This window comes from Lissotriton vulgaris, chromosome 3_1 (genome assembly GCF_964263255.1).
Source record: "Lissotriton vulgaris chromosome 3_1, aLisVul1.2, whole genome shotgun sequence".
In the NCBI taxonomy this organism is placed as follows: Eukaryota; Metazoa; Chordata; class Amphibia; order Caudata; family Salamandridae; genus Lissotriton; species Lissotriton vulgaris.
The window spans coordinates 2,111,963,607-2,111,984,702 of record NC_141689.1 but is presented as its reverse complement, the minus strand read 5'-3'; the positions used below and the strand labels follow the sequence as shown (position 1 = coordinate 2,111,984,702).

General features: G+C 42.4%; 2 protein-coding genes across 2 annotated transcripts in view; both read right to left on the bottom strand.

Annotated features, from left to right (window-relative positions):
• The window catches only part of CORIN (corin, serine peptidase), a 1,855,778-nt gene that overhangs the window by 1,533,439 nt on the left and 301,243 nt on the right, over positions 1-21,096 (bottom strand). The gene's annotated exons all lie outside the window — the stretch shown is intronic.
• LOC147728891 (uncharacterized) lies at positions 964-5,616 on the bottom strand. Its single transcript, XM_086962683.1, has 2 exons — positions 4,477-5,616; positions 964-1,311 (listed from the first exon to the last, which is right to left on the bottom strand). Exons 1-2 carry the CDS (start codon positions 5,614-5,616, stop codon positions 964-966), a joined length of 1,488 nt encoding a protein of 495 aa, XP_086818809.1.

The window sequence follows — 21,096 nt, the reverse complement described above, 5'->3', positions numbered from 1 at the left end:
GGCAAGCCAACGATGTTGACAATGTCAGCGCTATGCAGCCCTCGGCCTCCACTTCTTCACTGAGGGTGCAGTAGGCATTCACAGACACCCCAGTAAGCTCCAAATCTGGAGTAGGGCGGTTCAGTTTGGAAATTATGGGTTAAAAGAAGCACCACCGCAGAGCTAACAATTTATGCAGCCATCTTAGCCAGTGCCAAGCTATGCCCCCCAGAAGGATGATCTTTAAAACATACTCTAGAGCTGCAGTAATATCCCTAATTGATAAATAAAGTCATGTTGCAAATGAATACAAAAAACTTTAGGTTTTAAATATTATGGGAACAGTAAATTGTACCTCTCCTGAATTTAACTCTTTCCCTACTGTTGTATAAATTGGAGTGGGAACAGTATACTTATTATTTATATAGCTTAAATTTTTATTAATATTGTTTAAATGTATATTATTACGATGTGTTTGTGTATTTAAATGTATATATATATTACCTACTGGCGGTCGGCAGTAGGTAGTTATAGTTAGGACCTAGTTTCCATAGTGTCCCGAGGAGGTTGGGACGTTGGGGTTTGAACTGGGTGCTGTTGGATCTACAGTTGGAGCTGATGAAAAGAGGAACACAGGTGCCTTCAGTAGCGGTTTTAACGAAGGCTTTATTGGGACGTAAGTTTTTTTCATTAAACACAGTCTTGTGAAATGGGACAAAGAAAGGTATTCCTCTTGCGTTGACTCTTTGGGTTCGGGACGTCTGATGGCCGTAGTCCACACCGGGAGTCGTCTTTTGGTTCCGCTCCGGTACCGGCAAAGGAAAGGAAACGAGGGTCAGGACAAAATAATGATGTGATACGTTCTCAAGGGAGTGAGGGAATAACCGTCGTGAGCTTGTGCACTACTTAAGTCTACCCCTAACAGGTGGGGAAAGGAAGTGCTCGTGCAGGGGTGGAGGATAGAGGGCTTTTCTACAGAAACATTCACTGCTGTTTCCTCCGCCCGACCCAACCCGCTACCCGGCCCCGTACCTCTTGGAGCCACGCTCCTCCCGTGGGAACGTGGCGGGGCGAAGCGTGAAACCGTTGGCCTCCTGGCGTGTCGTTCTCCTTCTGGTCCGAGTCCTGGAAACTCCCGTCTTCTTCCATGTGTGCCTCCGCTCCTTGGGAAACGCCGTCCGATGAGGTTTCTGTCTTTCCGGCTTTTGACGCCGTTACGCTCTCAGGGGGTGGAGACTCGTTACCTTGGTCAGAAGTTTTAAAGGGACCTTCCGAATTACTGATTGGGATCCAGACTGATTCGTCCTCTTCAGTCCACGACGCTGGTGTATTCTGTGGGGACAAGGGGCACGGTAAAAGAGGTGTGGCTGTCCACCATTCTGCAGTAGTCTGAGGTTCTGGCCCCCGTGCCCCGTCACATTCCTCCCCCCCTGGCTTCTCCCATTCGGGGAGAGGGAACACCCTTGAAAGGAAGTCCGCGTTACCATTGTCTTTTCCTTTACGGTGTTGAATGGTAAAGGCATACGGTCGAAGGGACAGGAACCACCTCAAGACTCTGGGGTTATGGCTACTGTTCTGATGTATCCATCTCTGGGGCGCGTGGTCTGTATGAAGGATGAATGGTTTTCCCTCGAGATAATATCTAAGCTTTTCTACAGCCCACTTTATGGCCAGGGCCTCCCTTTCAATAGTGGAATACCTGCATTCTCTCGGAAACAGATTCCTACTTACATACAAAACAGGATGCTCTATGCCATCTTTGCTGACTTGGGACAGAACAGCACCAATACCCACATTGGAGGCATCTGTAGCTAGAATATATGGTTTAGCATGATCAGGAGAGGTCAATACTGGTGCCGTAGTCATGGTGGATTTTAAGAACTGAAAGGCTTTTAAGGACTCAGGTGAGGGCTGCTTAAACTCGCTAGGTCTTGTGTCTTTTCGAAGGAGGTCAGTCAAAGGGGCTGCTATCTCAACAAAGTGAGGTATAAACCTACGGTAGTACCCCACCAGTCCTAGAAAAGCTCGTAGGTCTCTTTTGTTAGAAGGAAAAGGGACGGCCGCTATTGCTATTACTTTCTCACTCTGGGGAGCTATGGACCCTTCACCCAAGACATAACCCAGGTAGTTTACAGTATGGAAGGCGGCTCTTGATTTTTTTGCATTAATGTGCAGTCCCGCTTTCTTTAATGCAGAGAGGATGGTTGTCAGATGCAAAAGATGTTCTTTCCAATCTCGGCTGTAAATAACTATATCGTCTAAATAGGCCGAGCTGAATGCAGTGTAGGGCTGTAGCACTAGGTTCATTAAGCGTTGAAAAGTCGCTGGAGCCCCATGTAACCCAAAGGGCAGAACTGTAAATTCGTAAGCTCCATCGTCTGTTACAAAGGCCGTTTTTTTCCGATCTTCTTCCCGAAGGGGCACTTGCCAATACCCCTTTGTGAGGTCGATAGTTGTTATGTATCGGGCATCACCTATCTTTTCTATCAAGTCATCAACCCTGGGGATGGGGTAGGTATCAAAATGTGACACCGCATTTAAAGCACGGAAGTCCATACAAAACCGTTTGGACCCATCCGGTTTGGGGATCATCACTATGGGTGAGGACCAATGGCTCTGGGATGGCCGTATGACACCGAGTTGTGGCATATCTTGGACTTCCTTTCGGACCGCATCTTTTCGGGCAGCTGGGATCCTGTACGGTCTTTGTTTTACAACTTTACCAGGTAGGGTCTCTATGCGATGTTCAGCAAGATTAGTTTGTCCGGGTAAGTCGGAGAAGACGTCAGAAAAGGGTTTGAGTGTCTCGGATAACTCCTCCTTTTCTTGATTGGACAGCTCTATATTCACCACTAGTTGGTCCAGGGTTGAAGTCTGGGCCACAGCCGTCTGTGCTACCAAATGTCCCTTCCGAGGCGCTGGTCCCAGCCATTCTTTGAGCATGTTAATGTGGAAGGTTTGTGTCTTGGATGGGGACAAGCATAGCCTGTAGGTCGTAAGTCCAATGGTATCAATTATCTGATATGGTCCTTGCCATTCATGTTTCTGCTTGTTCATGCTAGAAGGCAAGAGTACGAGGGCCCAGCTTCCTTTTTCCAGTTTTCTCAACTTCTTTCCTTTATCATAGGTTCGTTTGTACCTGTTCTGCTGGACTTCCAAGTTAGAATAGGCTAGCTCTTGTAGCTTTCCTAGTTTGGATCTTAAGTGGCTCGTGTAATCTAACATTGACTTCTGTTCTTCTACTTCTTCGTTCTCCCACATGTCCTTGGTTATTTCCAACAAGGAACGTGGCATCCTTCCGTATAGGAGTTCAAAGGAGGAACACCCCAGGCTACTTTGTTTCTGGGCCCTAATAACATATAGCGCTATGGGCAAAAGCCTGTCCCAGGAGGGTCCTTCGGCAGACAACATTTTCTTCAGAGTGGATTTGAGGGTTTGATTATACCGTTCCACCAGACCGTCGGTCTGTGGATGGTACACCGAGGTCTTTAGATGTTTTATATCAAGGGAAGTACAGACCTCTTTCATTAACTGTGAAGTAAATGGTGTTCCCTGATCAGTTAGTACTTCTTTAGGAAACCCTACTCTTGAAAATAATTCTACAAATTTTTCAGCGATGGCTGCGGTTGTGGAGGTTCGCAGCAGAAATGCTTCAACAAACCTGGTGGTGTAGTCGACTATCACGAGGGCATACAGGTATCCTCGACTCGACTTTGGCAAGGGGCCTATGATGTCCATGCCGACCCTTTCGAATGGTACTCCAATAATGGGCATCTTTTGTAGCGGAGCCATGGATGGTCGACGGGTATTTTGTCGTTGGCAAACTTCACATTTCGCACAATATTCCTGCACGTCTTTATATATCCCGGGCCAAAAGAAATGTCGGGTTATGCTGTCCGTAGTTTTTTCTTTCCCTGCGTGACCGGCCGACAGATGTGCATGTGCAAAGAAAAGAACCTGCTCTCTAAAGGACTGGGGTACCAGCAGTTGTAATTCTCCTTCCGCTCTGTTTTGTCTATACAGTAGGTCGTTTTTTGTCAAAAAACGCGGATAGGAGGAAGTTGCTAGATCACCGGCAGCATGGGCAGCTTCCCAGGCATTGACTAAGGTCCTGTCCTCACTCTGAGCAAAACGGAAGCTTCGATCAATAACCCAAGGCTCGGGGGACAGGTATGCAGGAAGGCTACTACTCTGTTTTGTTTGGGATAGGGTCTCTTTGAAGAGGGACAAAAACTCAGGGTTGTCTGTTCCTAAGATCATGTCTTCAGGAAGAGAGTCCACCACCCCTACCCACACCTTACAAGGTTCCCTATTTGGAAGGGCTATCGTAATAGATGCTACTGGGTATGGTTTTACATCTCCGTGTACACACCTTATATAAACGGGCCCCTTTGGATTCATTTGTTCTTGTTTAACAAATCGGGTTTGAATTACTGACTGCCTGCATCCTGAATCTAGCAAGGCTTTTACAGTGTAACCATTCATCCTCATACTCACATAGAAGGTGCTGCCCATTTCAACGGAGTACATCACTGTCCTCGGGAGATAGCCGACTTCCATCGGTTCCTCTGGTGGCTTACGTTTGGGACACATTCTCGCGATATGGCCCCACTCTCCGCATTCGAAGCACTGGGGACCTTTGTTTGGTGGAAGGATCATACTTGCGGGGCGTAGCAGTCGAGGCAGTTCTACTCCGCCCTTAGGTTTTTTCTCCATTTTGGATGGCGGAAGCACTTTCTGAGTTTTTTCCCGCTCCCACGTAAGGGTTTTAGGTTGAGCTCTAGCATATTGGGAAGCCACTTCGATTGCATGTTCTACAGTAAGTCCCACATGTTGACGCAACCAGCGCTGTGTAGCGTAAGGCAGGGCTTCCATGAACTGCTCTAAATATATTTTCTTTAGTATGTCCTCTTTACTACAGAGATCCGGGCGCAACCATTTGTCGGCTGACATTTTTAGCCTAAAAAAGAGAGTCTTTGGGTTCTCCCCTGGAATGCCTCTTTCTTTCCTGAACCGCACACGATAGGCCTCCTGATCCAAACCCAAATGGTCCAGGATCACCATTTTGATGGTGGAATAAGGGGTTGTGCCGAGGGGGTTAGCAGCCTGATAGGCGGACTGGGCTTCGCCGGTGAGAAGAGGTGCTAAGAAAAACGGCCATTTCTCTTCTGGCCAACTCAGTGCACGTGCCGCCCTTTCAAAGTTAATCAGGAAGGCGTCCGGATCTTCACCTGAAACGTATTTCTGTAGGGCCACACCTGGGGGATGGGGGGTATGTACTCTAACCTCCCCTTGGACGACTTGTGGCGCAGGGGTTATACTCTTTAGGCTTTCCAGTTGAGCTGTTATCGTTGTAGTGAACATATCCCGGTCTGCCTGTGCGGACGTCATTTGGTTTTCCATCGCTTTTTCCAATTTCTCCTGTCTTTTAATAATATGGTCAATTAGGGCCTCTATCTTTTCTTTACAGACGGATGGTGATCCCACTTCTGACACCAGTTGTCCCGAGGAGGTTGGGACGTTGGGGTTTGAACTGGGTGCTGTTGGATCTACAGTTGGATCTGATGAAAAGAGGAACACAGGTGCCTTCAGTAGCGGTTTTAACGAAGGCTTTATTGGGACGTAAGTTTTTTTCATTAAACACAGTCTTGTGAAATGGGACAAAGAAAGGTATTCCTCTTGCGTTGACTCTTTGGCTTCGGGACGTCAGATGGCCGTAGTCCACACTGGGAGTCGTCTTTTGGTTCCGCTCCGGTACCGGCAAAGGAAAGGAAACGAGGGTCAGGACAAAATAATGATGTGATACGTTCTCAAGGGAGTGAGGGAATAACCGTCGTGAGCTTGTGCACTACTTAAGTCTACCCCTAACAGGTGGGGAAAGGAAGTGCTCGTGCAGGGGTGGAGGATAGAGGGCTTTTCTACAGAAACATTCACTGCTGTTTCCTCCGCCCGACCCAACCCGCTACCCGGCCCCGTACCTCTTGGAGCCACGCTCCTCCCGTGGGAACGTGGCGGGGCGAAGCGTGAAACCGTTGGCCTCCTGGCGTGTCGGTCTCCTTCTGGTCCGAGTCCTGGAAACTCCCGTCTTCTTCCACGTGTGCCTCCGCTCCTTGGGAACCGCCGTCCGATGAGGTTTCTGTCTTTCCGGCTTTTGACGCCGTTACGCTCTCAGGGGGTGGAGACTCGTTACCTTGGTCAGAAGTTTTAAAGGGACCTTCCGAATTACTGATTGGGATCCAGACTGGTGTATTCTGTGGGGACAAGGGGCACGGTAAAAGAGGTGTGGCTGTCCACCATTCTGCAGTAGTCTGAGGTTCCGGCCCCCGTGCCCCGTCACACATAGGAAATCCGCAACATTCTATTGGGAATAACTTTGGCACTGGTTGTTGCATCTTCGCGAATTCCTCAAAGAAGATGGCCCACTCCGCTCTGCTCCTTCCCTGAAAGTCTCGGGAAGATTCGTGAAGCGGGGGCCGAAAAAAAGGGGGGTCCCAAAACGTGTTTTCCCCATGTTAATTTCCATATTAGGATTAGACACGGCTACAGCCCGAACAGCTGAACGGAATTACACCAAATTTGGGAAAATGGAAGGGTCTGGTATGCAGATCACGCTTTTGGTTAAATGGTGTAAATCCCTCCAGTAGTTCCTGAGAAAATCAAATGAAAATAAATATATATATCTGGGCGGAGCCTAACCACACATCTCATTGTGAGATCTGATTGGCTGTCCGCACTTCATCCAAGAAGTGTTGGCAGCCATCTTGGGACCAATATACATGATAGCACCTCATTAAAAAGCATTGCAGTTATTAGAAGGTTTTAGGACTTTAGTTACATTATAAATCATTTGTTGATGGTACCATACTCATTTTAGGAATTGTGGTGTGTTCTAAGGTGATTTTACCATGCGAAAAAGCCTTCTGCTGGGATATCATGAATCATGTTTGAAAGAAAACTATTATCTCATGCTTTTCCCAAAGTGGTTGTGAAGGAGATTTATAAGCTAAACTGAAAGCATATTTTCTGTAAATTCACATTATCTTTCTCAGTCATGTGAGAATGAAGTCTGACATTCTCAGTAAAACATGTACATCCAACAAGGACAGAGACTGTCAGTTGATTCCTTTGTGTTCTACTGCAACTTCCCAGAGTGTTCTAAAGAACAACTAGAGCGCTAACAGTCCTACTTATTACAAAGGTAAGGCACACCTGAAGCCATCTTGATTGGAATAAATTGGTGACTCTTAAAACATTTAATTTAAAAAGGAACATAATGAGGGGGTATATTTTGCCATAGAAAGTATGATTAGTGCTGCAGAAAGAAAAATTAGGGCACATTTTGAGTGACTTCTCAAATCCTCTTCTATTTCATTAAAAAATTCTGACATGCAGTCTCCCAAGATGGCCACCAGAGACAAAAGAGCCCAAATGTAGCCCAAATATCACCCAGATGTAGCCCAAGTATAGTCCAATGACAGAATGCCCCAAAGTGTTCTAAAGAACAACTAGAGCGCTAACAGTCTTACTTATGACAAAAGTATGGCACACCAGAAGCCATCTTGATTGGAATGAAGTGGTAAGTCTGAAAACATTTAATTTAAAAAGGAACAAAATGAGGGGGTTCATTTTGCCATAGAAAGTATGATTATTGCTTCAGAAAGAAAAATTAGGGCACATTTTGAGTGACTTCTCAAAGCCTCTTCTATTTCATTAAAAAATTCTGACATGATAGAGGAGGAGCTACGTCAGCAAGCAAGATGGCTGCTTAGGCTCCCGGCTCCGTCGACCCTCGTAACCCGCCGTGATATCCTGCATGTTATCCTGACTTAACGCCAAGCCTCTGTGTGCATGAACTGTCCCGCACTCCGATGGTGAAATCCGGAAACTTTTATCATCTTGTTTGACGGAGTTACATCGAGTGTAAGTTTGCGGCCTGCTCCAGCGGTGAAGCCGGGTCCTGAAGTACTTTCACAGCCGGGCTGTAGTGCAACAACATCGGCCAGGAGACTCAGGCTGGGCCCGGTCGCCCGTAGTGGAGGCTTTGTTTCAGCCCGGATTTGGTGGCGATCGCCTTCATTGCTCAGTATCAACGCAGAAGTGAGTCTGCGTGCTGCTGGCTGCGGGTGGGGGCCCCCGTCCCACGGCCCCAGTTTGCTCCCGCCGGGGTTCGGTGGTTCGGGGTCACTGGCCTGTGGCCTTAAATGGGTTGACCGTGGTTGTGAACAAAGACTGGTCACCCTTCGCAATTGCACGTTCGAGATCCTGTCTATCCCCCCCCGTGGGTGCCGGAATCACCCGGGGAGGTGATAGTGATTGATACCGAACACGATATTATGGATCGAACGGTGCATGAACCATCGCTGCGGCTAATACTGGCAGAACTTTGGGCATTCCGCTCACATGTGGATACTTTGCTGGGCAGGTTGGATTCGCGCCTATCTGACATTCTCTTGGTGGAACCGGGCAAGGCCTTGTTGTTGAAATGGGATTCTACAGCCATTCAAAACGCGGCCATTTTGACTCCGTGCGAGGACGCCGTGAAGAAACGAGTAATGGAATCATCAGATGGTGCCCTGGTAGACGGTGTTCCCGAGGATGGCATGGTATTGCTGAACTTTTCACTATTGCTGGCTTCGGAGATATCGTCAGGCGTTCCCCTTCCGGAGACTTTTGTCTGTGACTTTCCATCTCTTTTGTGGTCATCTTCTCCTTTCCTGGCGACGCTGCGACTCCTGTTCAAGACACATTGGGACTATTCATCTCGGAGGGAGAGTTCGTCTGCATCTACGGTTCTTGAGGACTCACTTCTTGCTGGTAGCCATGGGCTGATTTTTGCTGACTCTTCTCTTCTTTATTGCTCCTTTGTCTGCCTCTGGGTCTCGCTGGAAGGGGTTCGTGTTTTTGTTCGGAAGGGCCAAGGTTAAGATCGGCTGGATCGGGATGGGTTGGCATGGCTTTTACAAGTGTTGGACCTGCAACTGTTTGCTCTGCAAGGCTGGGCGGTGACTCACGGTACACTCTAATTTCTCTAAATTGCTGTCATAAGGTTATCTTTTGCTGATAGGGGGTGGCTGTTTCAGGCGGGGGGTCTAAAGGGGCTGGGAGCCCACATGGATAGGCCCTCCTCCATTCTTCCTTTTCCTACCTTTGGGGTTTTAGTTGTTAGGGGCAACAGGCACGCTGCTAGTGGGGTTAGGCTGTAGCCATTTGCAGGGGTGCACGGTGGGGGGCTGAAGGGGGCGGGTTTATTTTGCCTTTTTTATTTTCTATGGCCTTTCTTCTTTCTTTTTCTCTTTGTAGGGTCAGTATAACTACGAATCATTCGGATTCTTATTGTTTGCTTGTACTTAGTGCTTTCGCTTTCATGATATCTTGATTTGTGGGTGGGCAGGCCTTGAGTATTGGCGCAACATGGAAATGCATATTGTATGTTCTTTGTATCGACCTAGATGCTGTGGCACCAAACTTCCATTATAGTGGTCATTACATGTATATCCTGTTTTTTTACCCTGCCCCCTGCTTCTTCTGTTTGATTGTATGGCACCTGATCCTCTCTTATATAATATAAAATGAAACCTCTGTCTTATCCTGAACTTTGACTACGCATTCCAATACAGGCTTTACTTTGAATCGCTGCCGGACCTTTGGGTTGACGGCTGATGAGCTGTGTCCTATTGTGCTATTAACAACTTTTGATCTGTCTAGCGGCCGGCCCCCGTGGTTGTAGGCCCATGCTTGTATTTTTACTAAATGCTAAAATTAAGGTTTAAAAAAAAAAAAAGAATTCTGACATGCAGACTGAAACATTCACTTTCAATACCAGCAGCAGACTTCCCTGTTAAGCAGTAGCTTTACTACAGTGATCTAATAAGCAACTAGCGTGCTAAAATTCTGAATTCTTGGCAAATGTGTGTCACATCTGAAAGCCTTCTTGATGGAATCAAAGTAGAAAACTACTGAGGAGACTGTAGTAAATGAGGAAATTAGGAAACTTCATAACAAATAAGTCTCCCAAGATGGCCACCAGAGACAAAAGAGCCCAAATATAGCCCAAATATCATCCAGATGTAGCCCAAGTATAGTCCAATGACAGAATGCCCCAAAGTGTTCTAAAGAACAACTAGAGCGCTAACAGTCTTACTTATGACAAAAGCATGGCACACCAGAAGCAATCTTGATTGGAATGAAGTGGTAAGTCTGAAAGCATTTAATTTAAAAAGGAACAAAATGAGGGGGTTCATTTTGCCATAGAAAGTATGATTAGTGCTTCGGAAAGAAAAATTCGGGCACATTTTGAGTGGCTTCTCAAATCCTCTTCTATTTCATAAAAAAATTCTGACATGCAGACTGAAACATTCACTTTCAATACCAGCAGCAGACTTCCCTGTTAAGCAGTAGCTTTACTACAGTGATCTAATAAGCAACTAGCGTGCTAACATTTTGAATTCATGGCAAATGTGTGTCACATCTGAATGCCTTCTTGATGGAATCAAAGTAGAAAACTGAAAGTATTTCCTACTGAGGAGACTGTAGTAAATGAGGAAATTAGGAAACTTCACAACAAATAAGTCTCCCAAGATGGCCACCAGAGACAAAAGAGCCCAAATGTAGCCCGAATATCATCCAGATGTAGCCCAAGTATAGTCCAATGACAGAATGCCCCAAAGTGTTCTAAAGAACAACTAGAGCGCTAACAGTCTTACTTATGACAACAGTATGGCACACCTGAAGTCATCTTGATTGGAATAAAGTGGTAACACTTAAAACATTTAATTTGCAAAGGAACAAAATGAGGGGGTTCATTTTGCCATAGAAATTATGATTAGTGCCGAAGAAAGAAAAATTAGGGCACATTTTGACTTCTCAAACCCTCTTCTATTTCATTAAAAAAACTCTGACATGCAGACTGAAACATGAACTTTGAATATCAGCAGCAGACTCCCTGGTGAGCAGTAGCTTTACTACAGCGATCTAATGAGCAAATAGAGTGCTAACATTCAGAATTTATGGCAAATGTGTGACACATCACAATGCCTTCTTGATGGAACCAAAGTAAACAAGCATTGAAAATGCAATAGATCTCACCCCCGTTTAAGTTAAAGCAATTCTGTTTGTAATGAGGTGGCTTTTTAGCTTTGCTTTTATTAGAGTTTTTCAACTTTCATGTAAATAACATGCATATGTATGCAATATGTATATGTATGCATGCATTTATATTTGTATTTATATAGATATGCAGATTATATATGTTTATATATGTATGTATGTATTCAGTGAAAACAACCATAGGTTTCACACCAGTTATAGTTAGCTGAACATTTTACTCATACAAAACCATTGAAATTCCCACGTTATAGTTAGTTGGACTCACTATAACTCGCGCGCCCGCAATCCACTGCTGATGATGTCACATATTACATCATTCATGACATGGTCAGTGACATCACTGATGACATCACTGATGACATCTCAAATGACATCACTGATGACATCATCCAGTGAATGTGGTTTGCTTTGATATTTAAATATGTATTATAAATACACTACTTTGCATTGAAGAATGAAAGTGTCGGGGGGATTCGTGAAGCGGGGGCCGAGAAAAAAGGGGGGTCCCAAAACGTGTTTTCCCCATGTTAATTTCCATAGGACGATTAGTCACGGCAACAGCCCGAACCGCTGAACGGAATTACACCAAACTTGGCAAAATGGTAGGGACTGGTACGCAGTAGGGCCTTTTCCATATTTGGTGAAAATCGTTGTCATGTGATCAAGGCAGGGATCTGCCGAAATGCATCGTGAGGATCTTGGTGGCGTTTAAGAAATAAAATTCAAGCACCAAACTGAGTCTGTCTTGTCTTCTATGCGAATCCGGCTGGAAGTTGCAATTGGAGCGAGTCTTGTCGAAATATATATATATATATATATATATATATATATATATATATATATATATATATATATATATATATATATATATATATATATATATATATATATATATATATATATCTCGAAGCTTGTCACTCAAGGGCAAAGAAATGCCGAAATACCAAGTAACAAAGAGTCGACCCAAAGGCGCTGGTGCAAGGGTGGTTTAATTCAATGAAGCCAGCGCTGCCGCCATGACGCGTTTCGTCTCCGAGGAGGCTTGATCACATGACAAACTGCATAACAGTTATATATATGGCTTTTCTAAAGGAGGTAACTCTTAGTGTGGTGACAAATTTCGGCCGGCCTCGGTCGAGGAAAAGCCCCCCCACTATCCAAAGGGTTAAACTGCATGTCACAGAATGAGCAGTGGCAGGAGGTTCGTGGTGCAGACGGAAAGCATGGCACAGAGTGACTGGGACAATTCCAAACCCACTCGGGTTTCTACACCTTGGAATAATTTTCACTACATGGAAGCAGCTCACTGGAGTAATTTATTGTGACTACAAACACCAGCAGGCTCAGGGAGAGCCAACGCCCACCGGGCGGGTGTTGAGGGTTGAAAGCTGATTGCTTCACGCAGTGATTCACAAGCCTCTGAGGAAATGCTCCCTTGAGCATGAAACGCGTCAGGCTTTATTTTTGAATTGGACTTTGTTCTTTCTGCTCTGTGCTGCTAAACTGCATAATAAAAACGAGGAACTCACCTACCTGCATGTGGGCTTTTCTAAAGGAGGTAACTCTTAGTGTGGTGATATATATATATATATATATATAAGCAAAATAAATTGTCCTGTCGCAGCGGGAGCACTGTCCAGTAGGTGCCAGCGTTGAGACCAGGACAGTGTCTCAAAAATTATTCAATACACAGAAATGAAATCTGCTGACGCACGCCATCAATCCAAGCTTACTCCCCACCTCTCGAGCTCACCATCTCTGAAAGTTCGGTGGCTCCCTCCCCAGGGGTGGTGCCAGCTCAGCAGCAGGACGGCCGCCTTTACATCAAGCTCCAAGGGGAATGTCCAAAATGAGCGGCACACGAGAGTAAGAAGCCTTACCCCACAGCTTTGTATTGGTACGGTGATGCGTGAGCCTTTTTGACGTTTGAACTGCCCATGAAGAAGTGTATTTACGAAACGCGTTGGACAACAAGAGTCACGTGTTTATAATGAACTTTGCTCATGCATCACCGTACCAATAAAAATCTGTGGGGGAAAGCTTCTTACTCTTGTGTGCCGCTCATTTTGGACATTCCCCTCGGAGCTTGATATATACATTTGTATGTGATTTTTTAAATATATTTAGTAGAATGTATTTTTATATATTGCTTGTACTTGTTATGTATAATTAAATTGGAAATATTATAAATTCTTTTGTACTTTGTTGCACTTTTTCAGTGTTTATGTGTATGCAAATATGATTGTTGTATTGGTAAATTTAAAAAAAATATAATGTAAGTTAAAATTATTATTTTTAAAAATTGTTTTACCAAATATATGTATTTAAAAATATATATATATATTACCTACTGGCAGTCGCCAGTAGGTATATATAGTTAGGATTTTTTCTCTATGGGATTTTTGAAAATTCTATGTCTAATAACTTTGGCGTTTGTGGACGGAATTGGCTAAAATTTTCAGGAAAATAGAACATTTTGTTTCTGAGCAGCCCCTGACAATTTGGGGGGGTTTCATTAGGGGGGCCGAGAAAAAAGGGGGGTCCCAAAACGCGTTTTTCCCATGTTAATTTCCATAGGGCGGTTGGCCTCACTTTTAGCTCGAACGGCTGAATGGATTTGCACGAAACTTGGCAAAATTGTAGGGACTGTTAGCCCGATGTGCCTTTGCTAGGTCTCAATATATGTGCTCCAGTGGATTTTGAGTAATTTAGGTTAAAAAAAAGATATATATCTGGGCGGAGCCTAACCACACATCTGATCTGATTGGCTGTCAGCACTTCATCCAAGAAGTGTTGGCAGCCATCTTGGGACCAATATACATGATAGCACCTCATTAAAAAGCATTGTAGTTAATAGAGGGTTTTAGGACTTTAGTTACATTATAAATCATTTGTTGATGGTACCATACTCGTTTTAGGAATTGTGGTGGGTTCTAAGGTGATTTTACCATGTGAAAAAACCTTCTGCTGTGATATCATGAATATTGTTTGAAAGAAAACTAATATCTCATGATTTTCCCACAGTGGTTTGGAAGGGGATCTATAAGCTAAACTGAAAGCATATTTTCTGTAAATTCACATTATCTTTCTCAGTCATGTGAAAATGAAGTCTGACATTCTCAGTAAAACATGTACATCCAACAAGGACAGAGACTGTCAGTTGATTCCTTTGTGTTCTACTGCAGCCTCCTAGAGTGTTCTAAAGAACAACTAGAGCGCTAACAGTCCTACTTATTACAAAGGTATGGCACACCTGAAGCCATCTTGATTGGAATAAAGTGGTAACTCTTAAAACATTTAATTTAAAAAGAAACAACATGAGGGGGTATATTTTGCCATAGAAAGTATGATTAGTGCTGCAGAATGAAAAATTAGGGCACATTTTGAGTGACTTCTCAAATCCTTTTCTATTTCATTAAAACATTCTGACATGCAGTCTCCCAAAATGGCCACCAGAGACAAAAGAGCCCAAATGTAGCCCAAATATCACCCAGATGTAGCCCAAGTATAGCCCAATGACAGAATGTCCCAGAGTGTTCTAAAGAACAACTAGAGCGCTAACAGTCCTACTTATTACAAAGGTATGGCACACCTGAAGCCATCTTGATTGGAATAAAGTGGTAACTCTTAAAACATTTTATTTAAAAAGAAACAACATGAGGGGGTATATTTTGCCATAGAAAGTATGATTAGTGCTGCAGAATGAAAAATTAGGGCACATTTTGAGTGACTTCTCAAATCCTTTTCTATTTCATTAAAACATTCTGACATGCAGTCTCCCAAAATTGCCACCAGAGACAAAAGAGCCCAAATGTAGCCCAAATATCACCCAGATGTAGCCCAAGTATAGCCCAATGACAGAATGTCCCAGAGTGTTCTAAAGAACAACTAGAGCGCTAACAGTCCTACTTATTACAAAGGTATAGCACACCTGGAGCCATCGTGATGGGAATAAAGTGGTAACTCTTAAAACATTTAATTTAAAAAGGAACAAAATGAGGGGGTATATTATGCAATAGAAGGTATTATTAGTGCTGCAGAAAGAAAAATTAGGGCACATTTTGAGTGACTTTTCAAATCCTCTTCTATTTCATTAAAAAATTCTGACATGCAGTCTCCCAAAATGGCCACCAGAGACAAAAGAGCCCAAATGTAGCCCAAATATCACCCAGATGTAGCCCAAGTATAGCCCAATGACAGAATGTCCCAGAGTGTTCTAAAGAACAACTAGAGCGCTAACAGTCCTACTTATTACAAAGGTATGGCACACCTGAAGCCATCTTGATTGGAATAAAGTGGTAACTCTTAAAACATTTAATTTAAAAAGGAACAACATGAGGGGGTTAATTTTGCCATAGAAAGTATGATTAGTGCTTCAGAAAGAAAAATTAGGGATCATTTTGAGTGACTTCTCAAATCCTCTTCTATTTCATTAAAAAAATTCTGACATGCAGACTGAAACATGCACTTTGAATACCAGCAGCAGACGTCCCTGGTGAGCAGTAGCTTTACTACAGTGATCTAATGTGCAACTAGAGTGCTAACATTCAGAATTTATGGCAAATGTGTGACACATCTGAATGCCTTCTTGATGGAACCAAAGTAAACAAGCATTGAAAATGCCATAGATCTCGCCCTCGTTTAAGTTAAAGCCATTCTGTTTGTAATGAGGTGGCTTTTTAGCTTTGCTTTTATTAGTGTTTTTTCAACTTTCATGTAAATAACATGCATCTGTATGCATATAAGTATATGTATGCATGCATTTATGTTTGTATTTATATAGATATACAGATGATATATGTTTATATATGTATGTATATATATATATTCACTGAAAAAACCATAGGCTATAGACCATATATAGTTAGGAATTAGCATTTACAAAACCTTGAAAATTCACTGAAAAAACCATAGGTTATAGACCATATATAGTTAGGAATTCGCATTTACAAAACCTTATTTTACTCACACAAAACCATTGAAATTCCATATATAGTTAGTTGCACTAACTATATATCGCGCACCCGCAATCCACTGCTGATGATGTCACATATTACATCATTCATGACATGGTCAGTGACATCACTGATGACATCACTGATGACAACATCCAGTGACTGTATGTTTCTGTAAAGTTAAAATATGTCTTACATATTGAAGAATGAGTGGATGTATAAGTGTCTGGATGAAGGATTTAGTAGGTGCATGACTGACTGTATGAGTGAGTGATTAAATGTGTCTCTCTGAGTGCATGGGTTAGTGACTAAACTGTCTTAATTTGTGCATCATTATGTCTGTTGTTCTGTAAACTGTTGCATGTGTTGATAAGCAGCTATATGAGTAACTATATGGGTTATTGATTGGTTGCCCAAGTATTTGTATGGGAGACCGAGTGTGTGTGTGGGTGGCTGGGAGGTGTATGACTCTGTGCATAGATGTGTGAGCAGTTGATTCACTAGATGTATGGTTTCAAAAGTGCTTGTGGAAACAGCTGTATGGGCGGTTGACTGTGTGCATGAGTGTATTGGTGAGTGAATGGATATCTCAGTGCTACATGTCAAAGTAAGTACATATGTAAAACACAGTACATGTGAGAGTTGACATATATAAATAACTGTGCATAAGAGCCAGTGAATGTGTGAGCGGCTGTATGGATCATTGTGAACTTGTATCAGGGATTGTATAAGAGAGTAAATATGTGTTAGTATATGTTTGAATAAGTAAAGTTTGTATAACTGTATAGTTGAGGAAATGGAGGTGTGATTGATTCTTTGCATGACTGACTAGGTGTGTGAGTAACTCCATGGATGAGTGACAGTCTGTGAGTGTCTGTTTACACTGATTGTATCTAAGGTTATATTAGAGTCTGAAGAGGTTCATCGTATTATCACATGAATGATATCATCAGTGATGTGATCAGTAATGTCAAATGAGATGTCATCAGTGATGTCATTTGAGATGTCATCAGTGATGTCATTTGAGATGTCATCAGTGATGTCATCAGTGATGTCACTGACCATGTCATGAATGATGTAATATGTGACATCATCATCAGTGGATTGCGGGTGCGCGATATATAGTTAGTGCAACTAACTATATATGGAATTTCAATGGTTTTGTGTGAGTAAAATAAGGTTTTGTAAATGCGAATTCCTAATTATATATGGTCTATAACCTATGGTTTTTTCAGTGAATATATATATATATATATATATATATATATATATATATATATATATATATATGTGTGTGTGCTTAAATTAGCAAATATTTATATATATGTTTAAGTATTATTTAAAAATATTTAATTTATAATATATAATGTTATATATTTAAATATTTAAGTTGTACTTTCTTAAACTACATTTATGGTCAAACACAGTATTTCTGTACATATTTTTCAATATTTACCATCGTATTGGGAATCCACAGCACTCCGACAAGATCTATTTACCTTAGGATTCAGAACCTTAGTGTTTGGGGATCACTAACGACCAAACTCAACAAAAGTTAGTTTCAGGTCTAAAGGCGGGACAAGCACTTTCAATAACAAACACGTATCGAGGGCAAAAATAGGTACTGCTAAAGAGAAACGGCAGAAGAATCAAAAGGTGGCCTGTGTTTGGGTCTGACTCACTGAGTAAAGGGGCACCAATAATATGAATTTTAAGCTTTAGGCTATTTAATTGCACAGCGCCTTTTTGTACATTACCTGAAATCACCCTACCTTTCTTGAACTTTGACGCAAGGGCCCGCCGAAACATTATATGTAAAAACCTTTTTAACTGGACATGGAAGGAATTGGAGTTTTGTTAGCTAAAGTACTCATTCTTGTGCTTTAGTATCATGGATTTTTACTTTTTTACCTGTTATGCAATGGTTTTAATTAACTTATGCAAATAAATTCAATTCAATATTAGTGAAAAGCAATATATTTCTTGATATTTTTATACTTACAATTATATGTATAGGAAAACAATATTTTTGTGATCAATATTTTTGACACAATATTTATGGTTTTGATATTGTGTCAGTGATATGCTCTAGCCTTCATTGCAAAATTCTAAAGTTTTTTCTGAGGATGTCATGACTAAGTTCATCATCTGACTTTGCTGGATTTAATTCCATTTTAAAATCTCCAGCCAACACCATTACTGAATGACCATTCTCAGCAGTAACAGAAGTTAGATATATTTTTTTACAGCCTAACTGATAATTCACTTAAACATGTGGTTTAAATATACACATTTGTAAAAACATAAATATTTTACAATTACTGATATTTTATTGATATTACCCCAATCGTACTCTTACAAGGTAATAACCAACCACAAATTATTTTAAATATTTCACAATTACTAAATGTATCCTCAGTTGTACCCTTACAAGGTAATAACCAATCACAAATAATTTTACATATTTCACAGGTTTTTGATAATTTTGTTCATTGCATATTCAACTGACCCCCTGATGGTCTACCCCCATTCTGACAAAAGGCAGGTTTATCTAGCATTATGAAACCTTCGAGCACAGGCTACTCCCGCAAACAGACTCTGTACACTTGCGGTGAAAAAAGCGAAATATATTTTCGAATATGGATTAGAGTGAGTTGAAGTAGAAAGAAAATATCTCACAAAGTCATGCATTTTTTTTCACAATTCAGAGGGAAAAAAACTTTGTACAGGCAAGTGTAAATATGGTAAGTTTGTAAATCATCACAGACAAAACAAACTATTCACACCACTAAAGTAAAACAACTTCTTCTTCTAACCCATTTTTATTATTGGCTCCATTGGGTGTTAGTTAAACCACAAACAATGAGATGCAATGTACATTGAATAATGATGCTAAATGTGCATTTATAAAGCCTGGTAAAACATTCTGTTTAATAAATATGATTTTAATGTCTTGGTATAAATCAGCATTAACCCTGTCACAGATATTTTAAAACGATTTTTATTGGCATTTTCAAGTTTCTTACAAGTTACAAAATCTATGATTCCATACTATTCCGTCAAACCATGTTCATTTACAACTTCACACTGCTATTGTTAGTAAGCTGAGGCATCCAGTTACGTTATTATATGGCATTGCCTTTTTATTGAGTATTTCACACTATGTATTCTTATCAATAAATGCTCTGTAAGAAACTGGATCACTGGGTGATTGGGGTGAACCCCTACTCAAGCAGCAATCACAATCCTTGTAAGGGTAAAGCCACAAGCAAATCCTTAATTGACCTGTGCTTAACACTCAGTCAACGCCAGCCGAACAAGAGCAGAATAAGCAAAATACCAAGGTGAATACACCAAAACCAACTAGGAAGCAAAGACAAAAGTAAGAGCAGACAAGCGAAGATTCATCCATGGTTTTGCCACAGAAGCCCAAGAAGCAGCAAGCCATGGAAACTCAAAAGAAGTCCACGACATGACAAGGAAACTCTACGGCAGATACAGGAAGCCAGAAAGACCTGTTAAAGACAAAGTTGGCAAGACAATTATGGGTAACTAACACCAACAACAAAGATGGGTTGAGTATTTGAAGAACAGCTGAGCCAGCTTGTACCGTAGTCTCCACTAGGCATACATCCAGCTGACAAGGACATGCCAGTCGACTGTAGCAGACCAATCAAGGAAGAAATACGTCAAGCCATCAAACTTCTTAGAAATGGGAAGGCAGAAGGACCTGAGAACATTCCTTAGAGGCACCAAATGTAGAAATTGAAACATCAGTGGACATGCTCTATCCCATGTTTGGGAGGATCTGGGAAGAAGAGAAGGTGCCATCAGAGTGAAAGGAGGAATATCTCATCAAGATCTCCAAAAGGGTGCCCTGAGCAACTGTACACACTGCAGAGGGATAACTCTAAGTGTTTAACTGAGTCATCCTGAACAAAATGAAGGAACAACTCAACGTTCGGTTGTGAGACCGGCAAGTTGGGTTCCACAAAGATAGATTCTGCACAAACCAGATTGCAACATTGCACATCATCATTGAGCATATTCTGGTCATAGCCTGGACCATGAAGGCATACACAGCAATGAGAAGAAATAGGATTCAGTGGGCCCCTTGGATGGAGCTCTGCGAACTGGACTTTGCAGAGAACGTGGCCCTACTCTCCCATATCCATCTGCAGATGCAAGAGAAGGCCAAAAATGTTGCCAAAACCACATTAGCACAACTTGGCCTCAACATCCACAGGGGAAAACCCAAGATCATGAAGGCTAATGGGCCAGCAAAACTGCAGTCACTATTGCAGGTGATGCACTGGAAGAGGTTTAGGCCTTCACCTACCTTACATACAAGCATAGCAGCACAGACGCCAACATTATGGCAAGAATCTGTAAAACAAGGGCTGCCTTACTTCAGCTAAAGAAGACCTGGAGCTTCAATGACCTTACAATGCAAACCAAGATCATGGTTTTTAACACCAACTGAAAATTGGTACTTCTGATGGATCAGAAACTTGGAGGACAACAGTGACCACCACCAACAAAGTCCAAACCGTCATCAACGCCTGCTTGGGTAAAATCCCCTTGCCAAACACCATCAGCAACAACGACCTTCGGCAGCAGACTTTCCAGCTCCCTCTTCATAAAGGAATCATGAAAAGACATTGGTGCTGGATAGGTCACACCCTACGCAAGCCCACATCAAACACCACCAAGAAAGCCCTGACCTGGTACCGTCAAGGGAAAAGGAATCATGGAGGGGTAAGAAACACCTGGCGCCAAGGCTTTGACATGGACTGTAAGGAGATGGGTTGCTCATGGAGTCAGATTGAAAGAAAAGCCCAAAACAGAGCCGGCGGGAGAGTACTTGTCGATAGCCTATACCCCAGGAGAGGTAGTAGGCATAAGTAAGAGTGGAGTCAAGTGGCATAAAGTGTTGTGGAGTGGTATAGAGTGGTGTATGTACAGTGGAGTGGTATAGAGTAAAGTGTCAAGAGTAGAGTAGCATAGAGCAGTGTCACAGAATGGAATGTTGCAGAGTGGAATGCCTTAGAGGTCA

What these genes read in the sequence shown, in the direction of transcription:
- LOC147728891 (XM_086962683.1), bottom strand. Translation starts at nt 5,616, where the DNA reads ATGAAAAAAACTTACGTCCCAATAAAGCCTTCGTTAAAACCGCTACTG. An exon ending in AAATGGGCAGCACCTTCTAT is followed by an intron (nt 1,312 to 4,476) that starts GTGAGTATGAGG and finishes TTGTCCCCACAG; the next exon opens with AATACACCAGCGTCGTGGAC.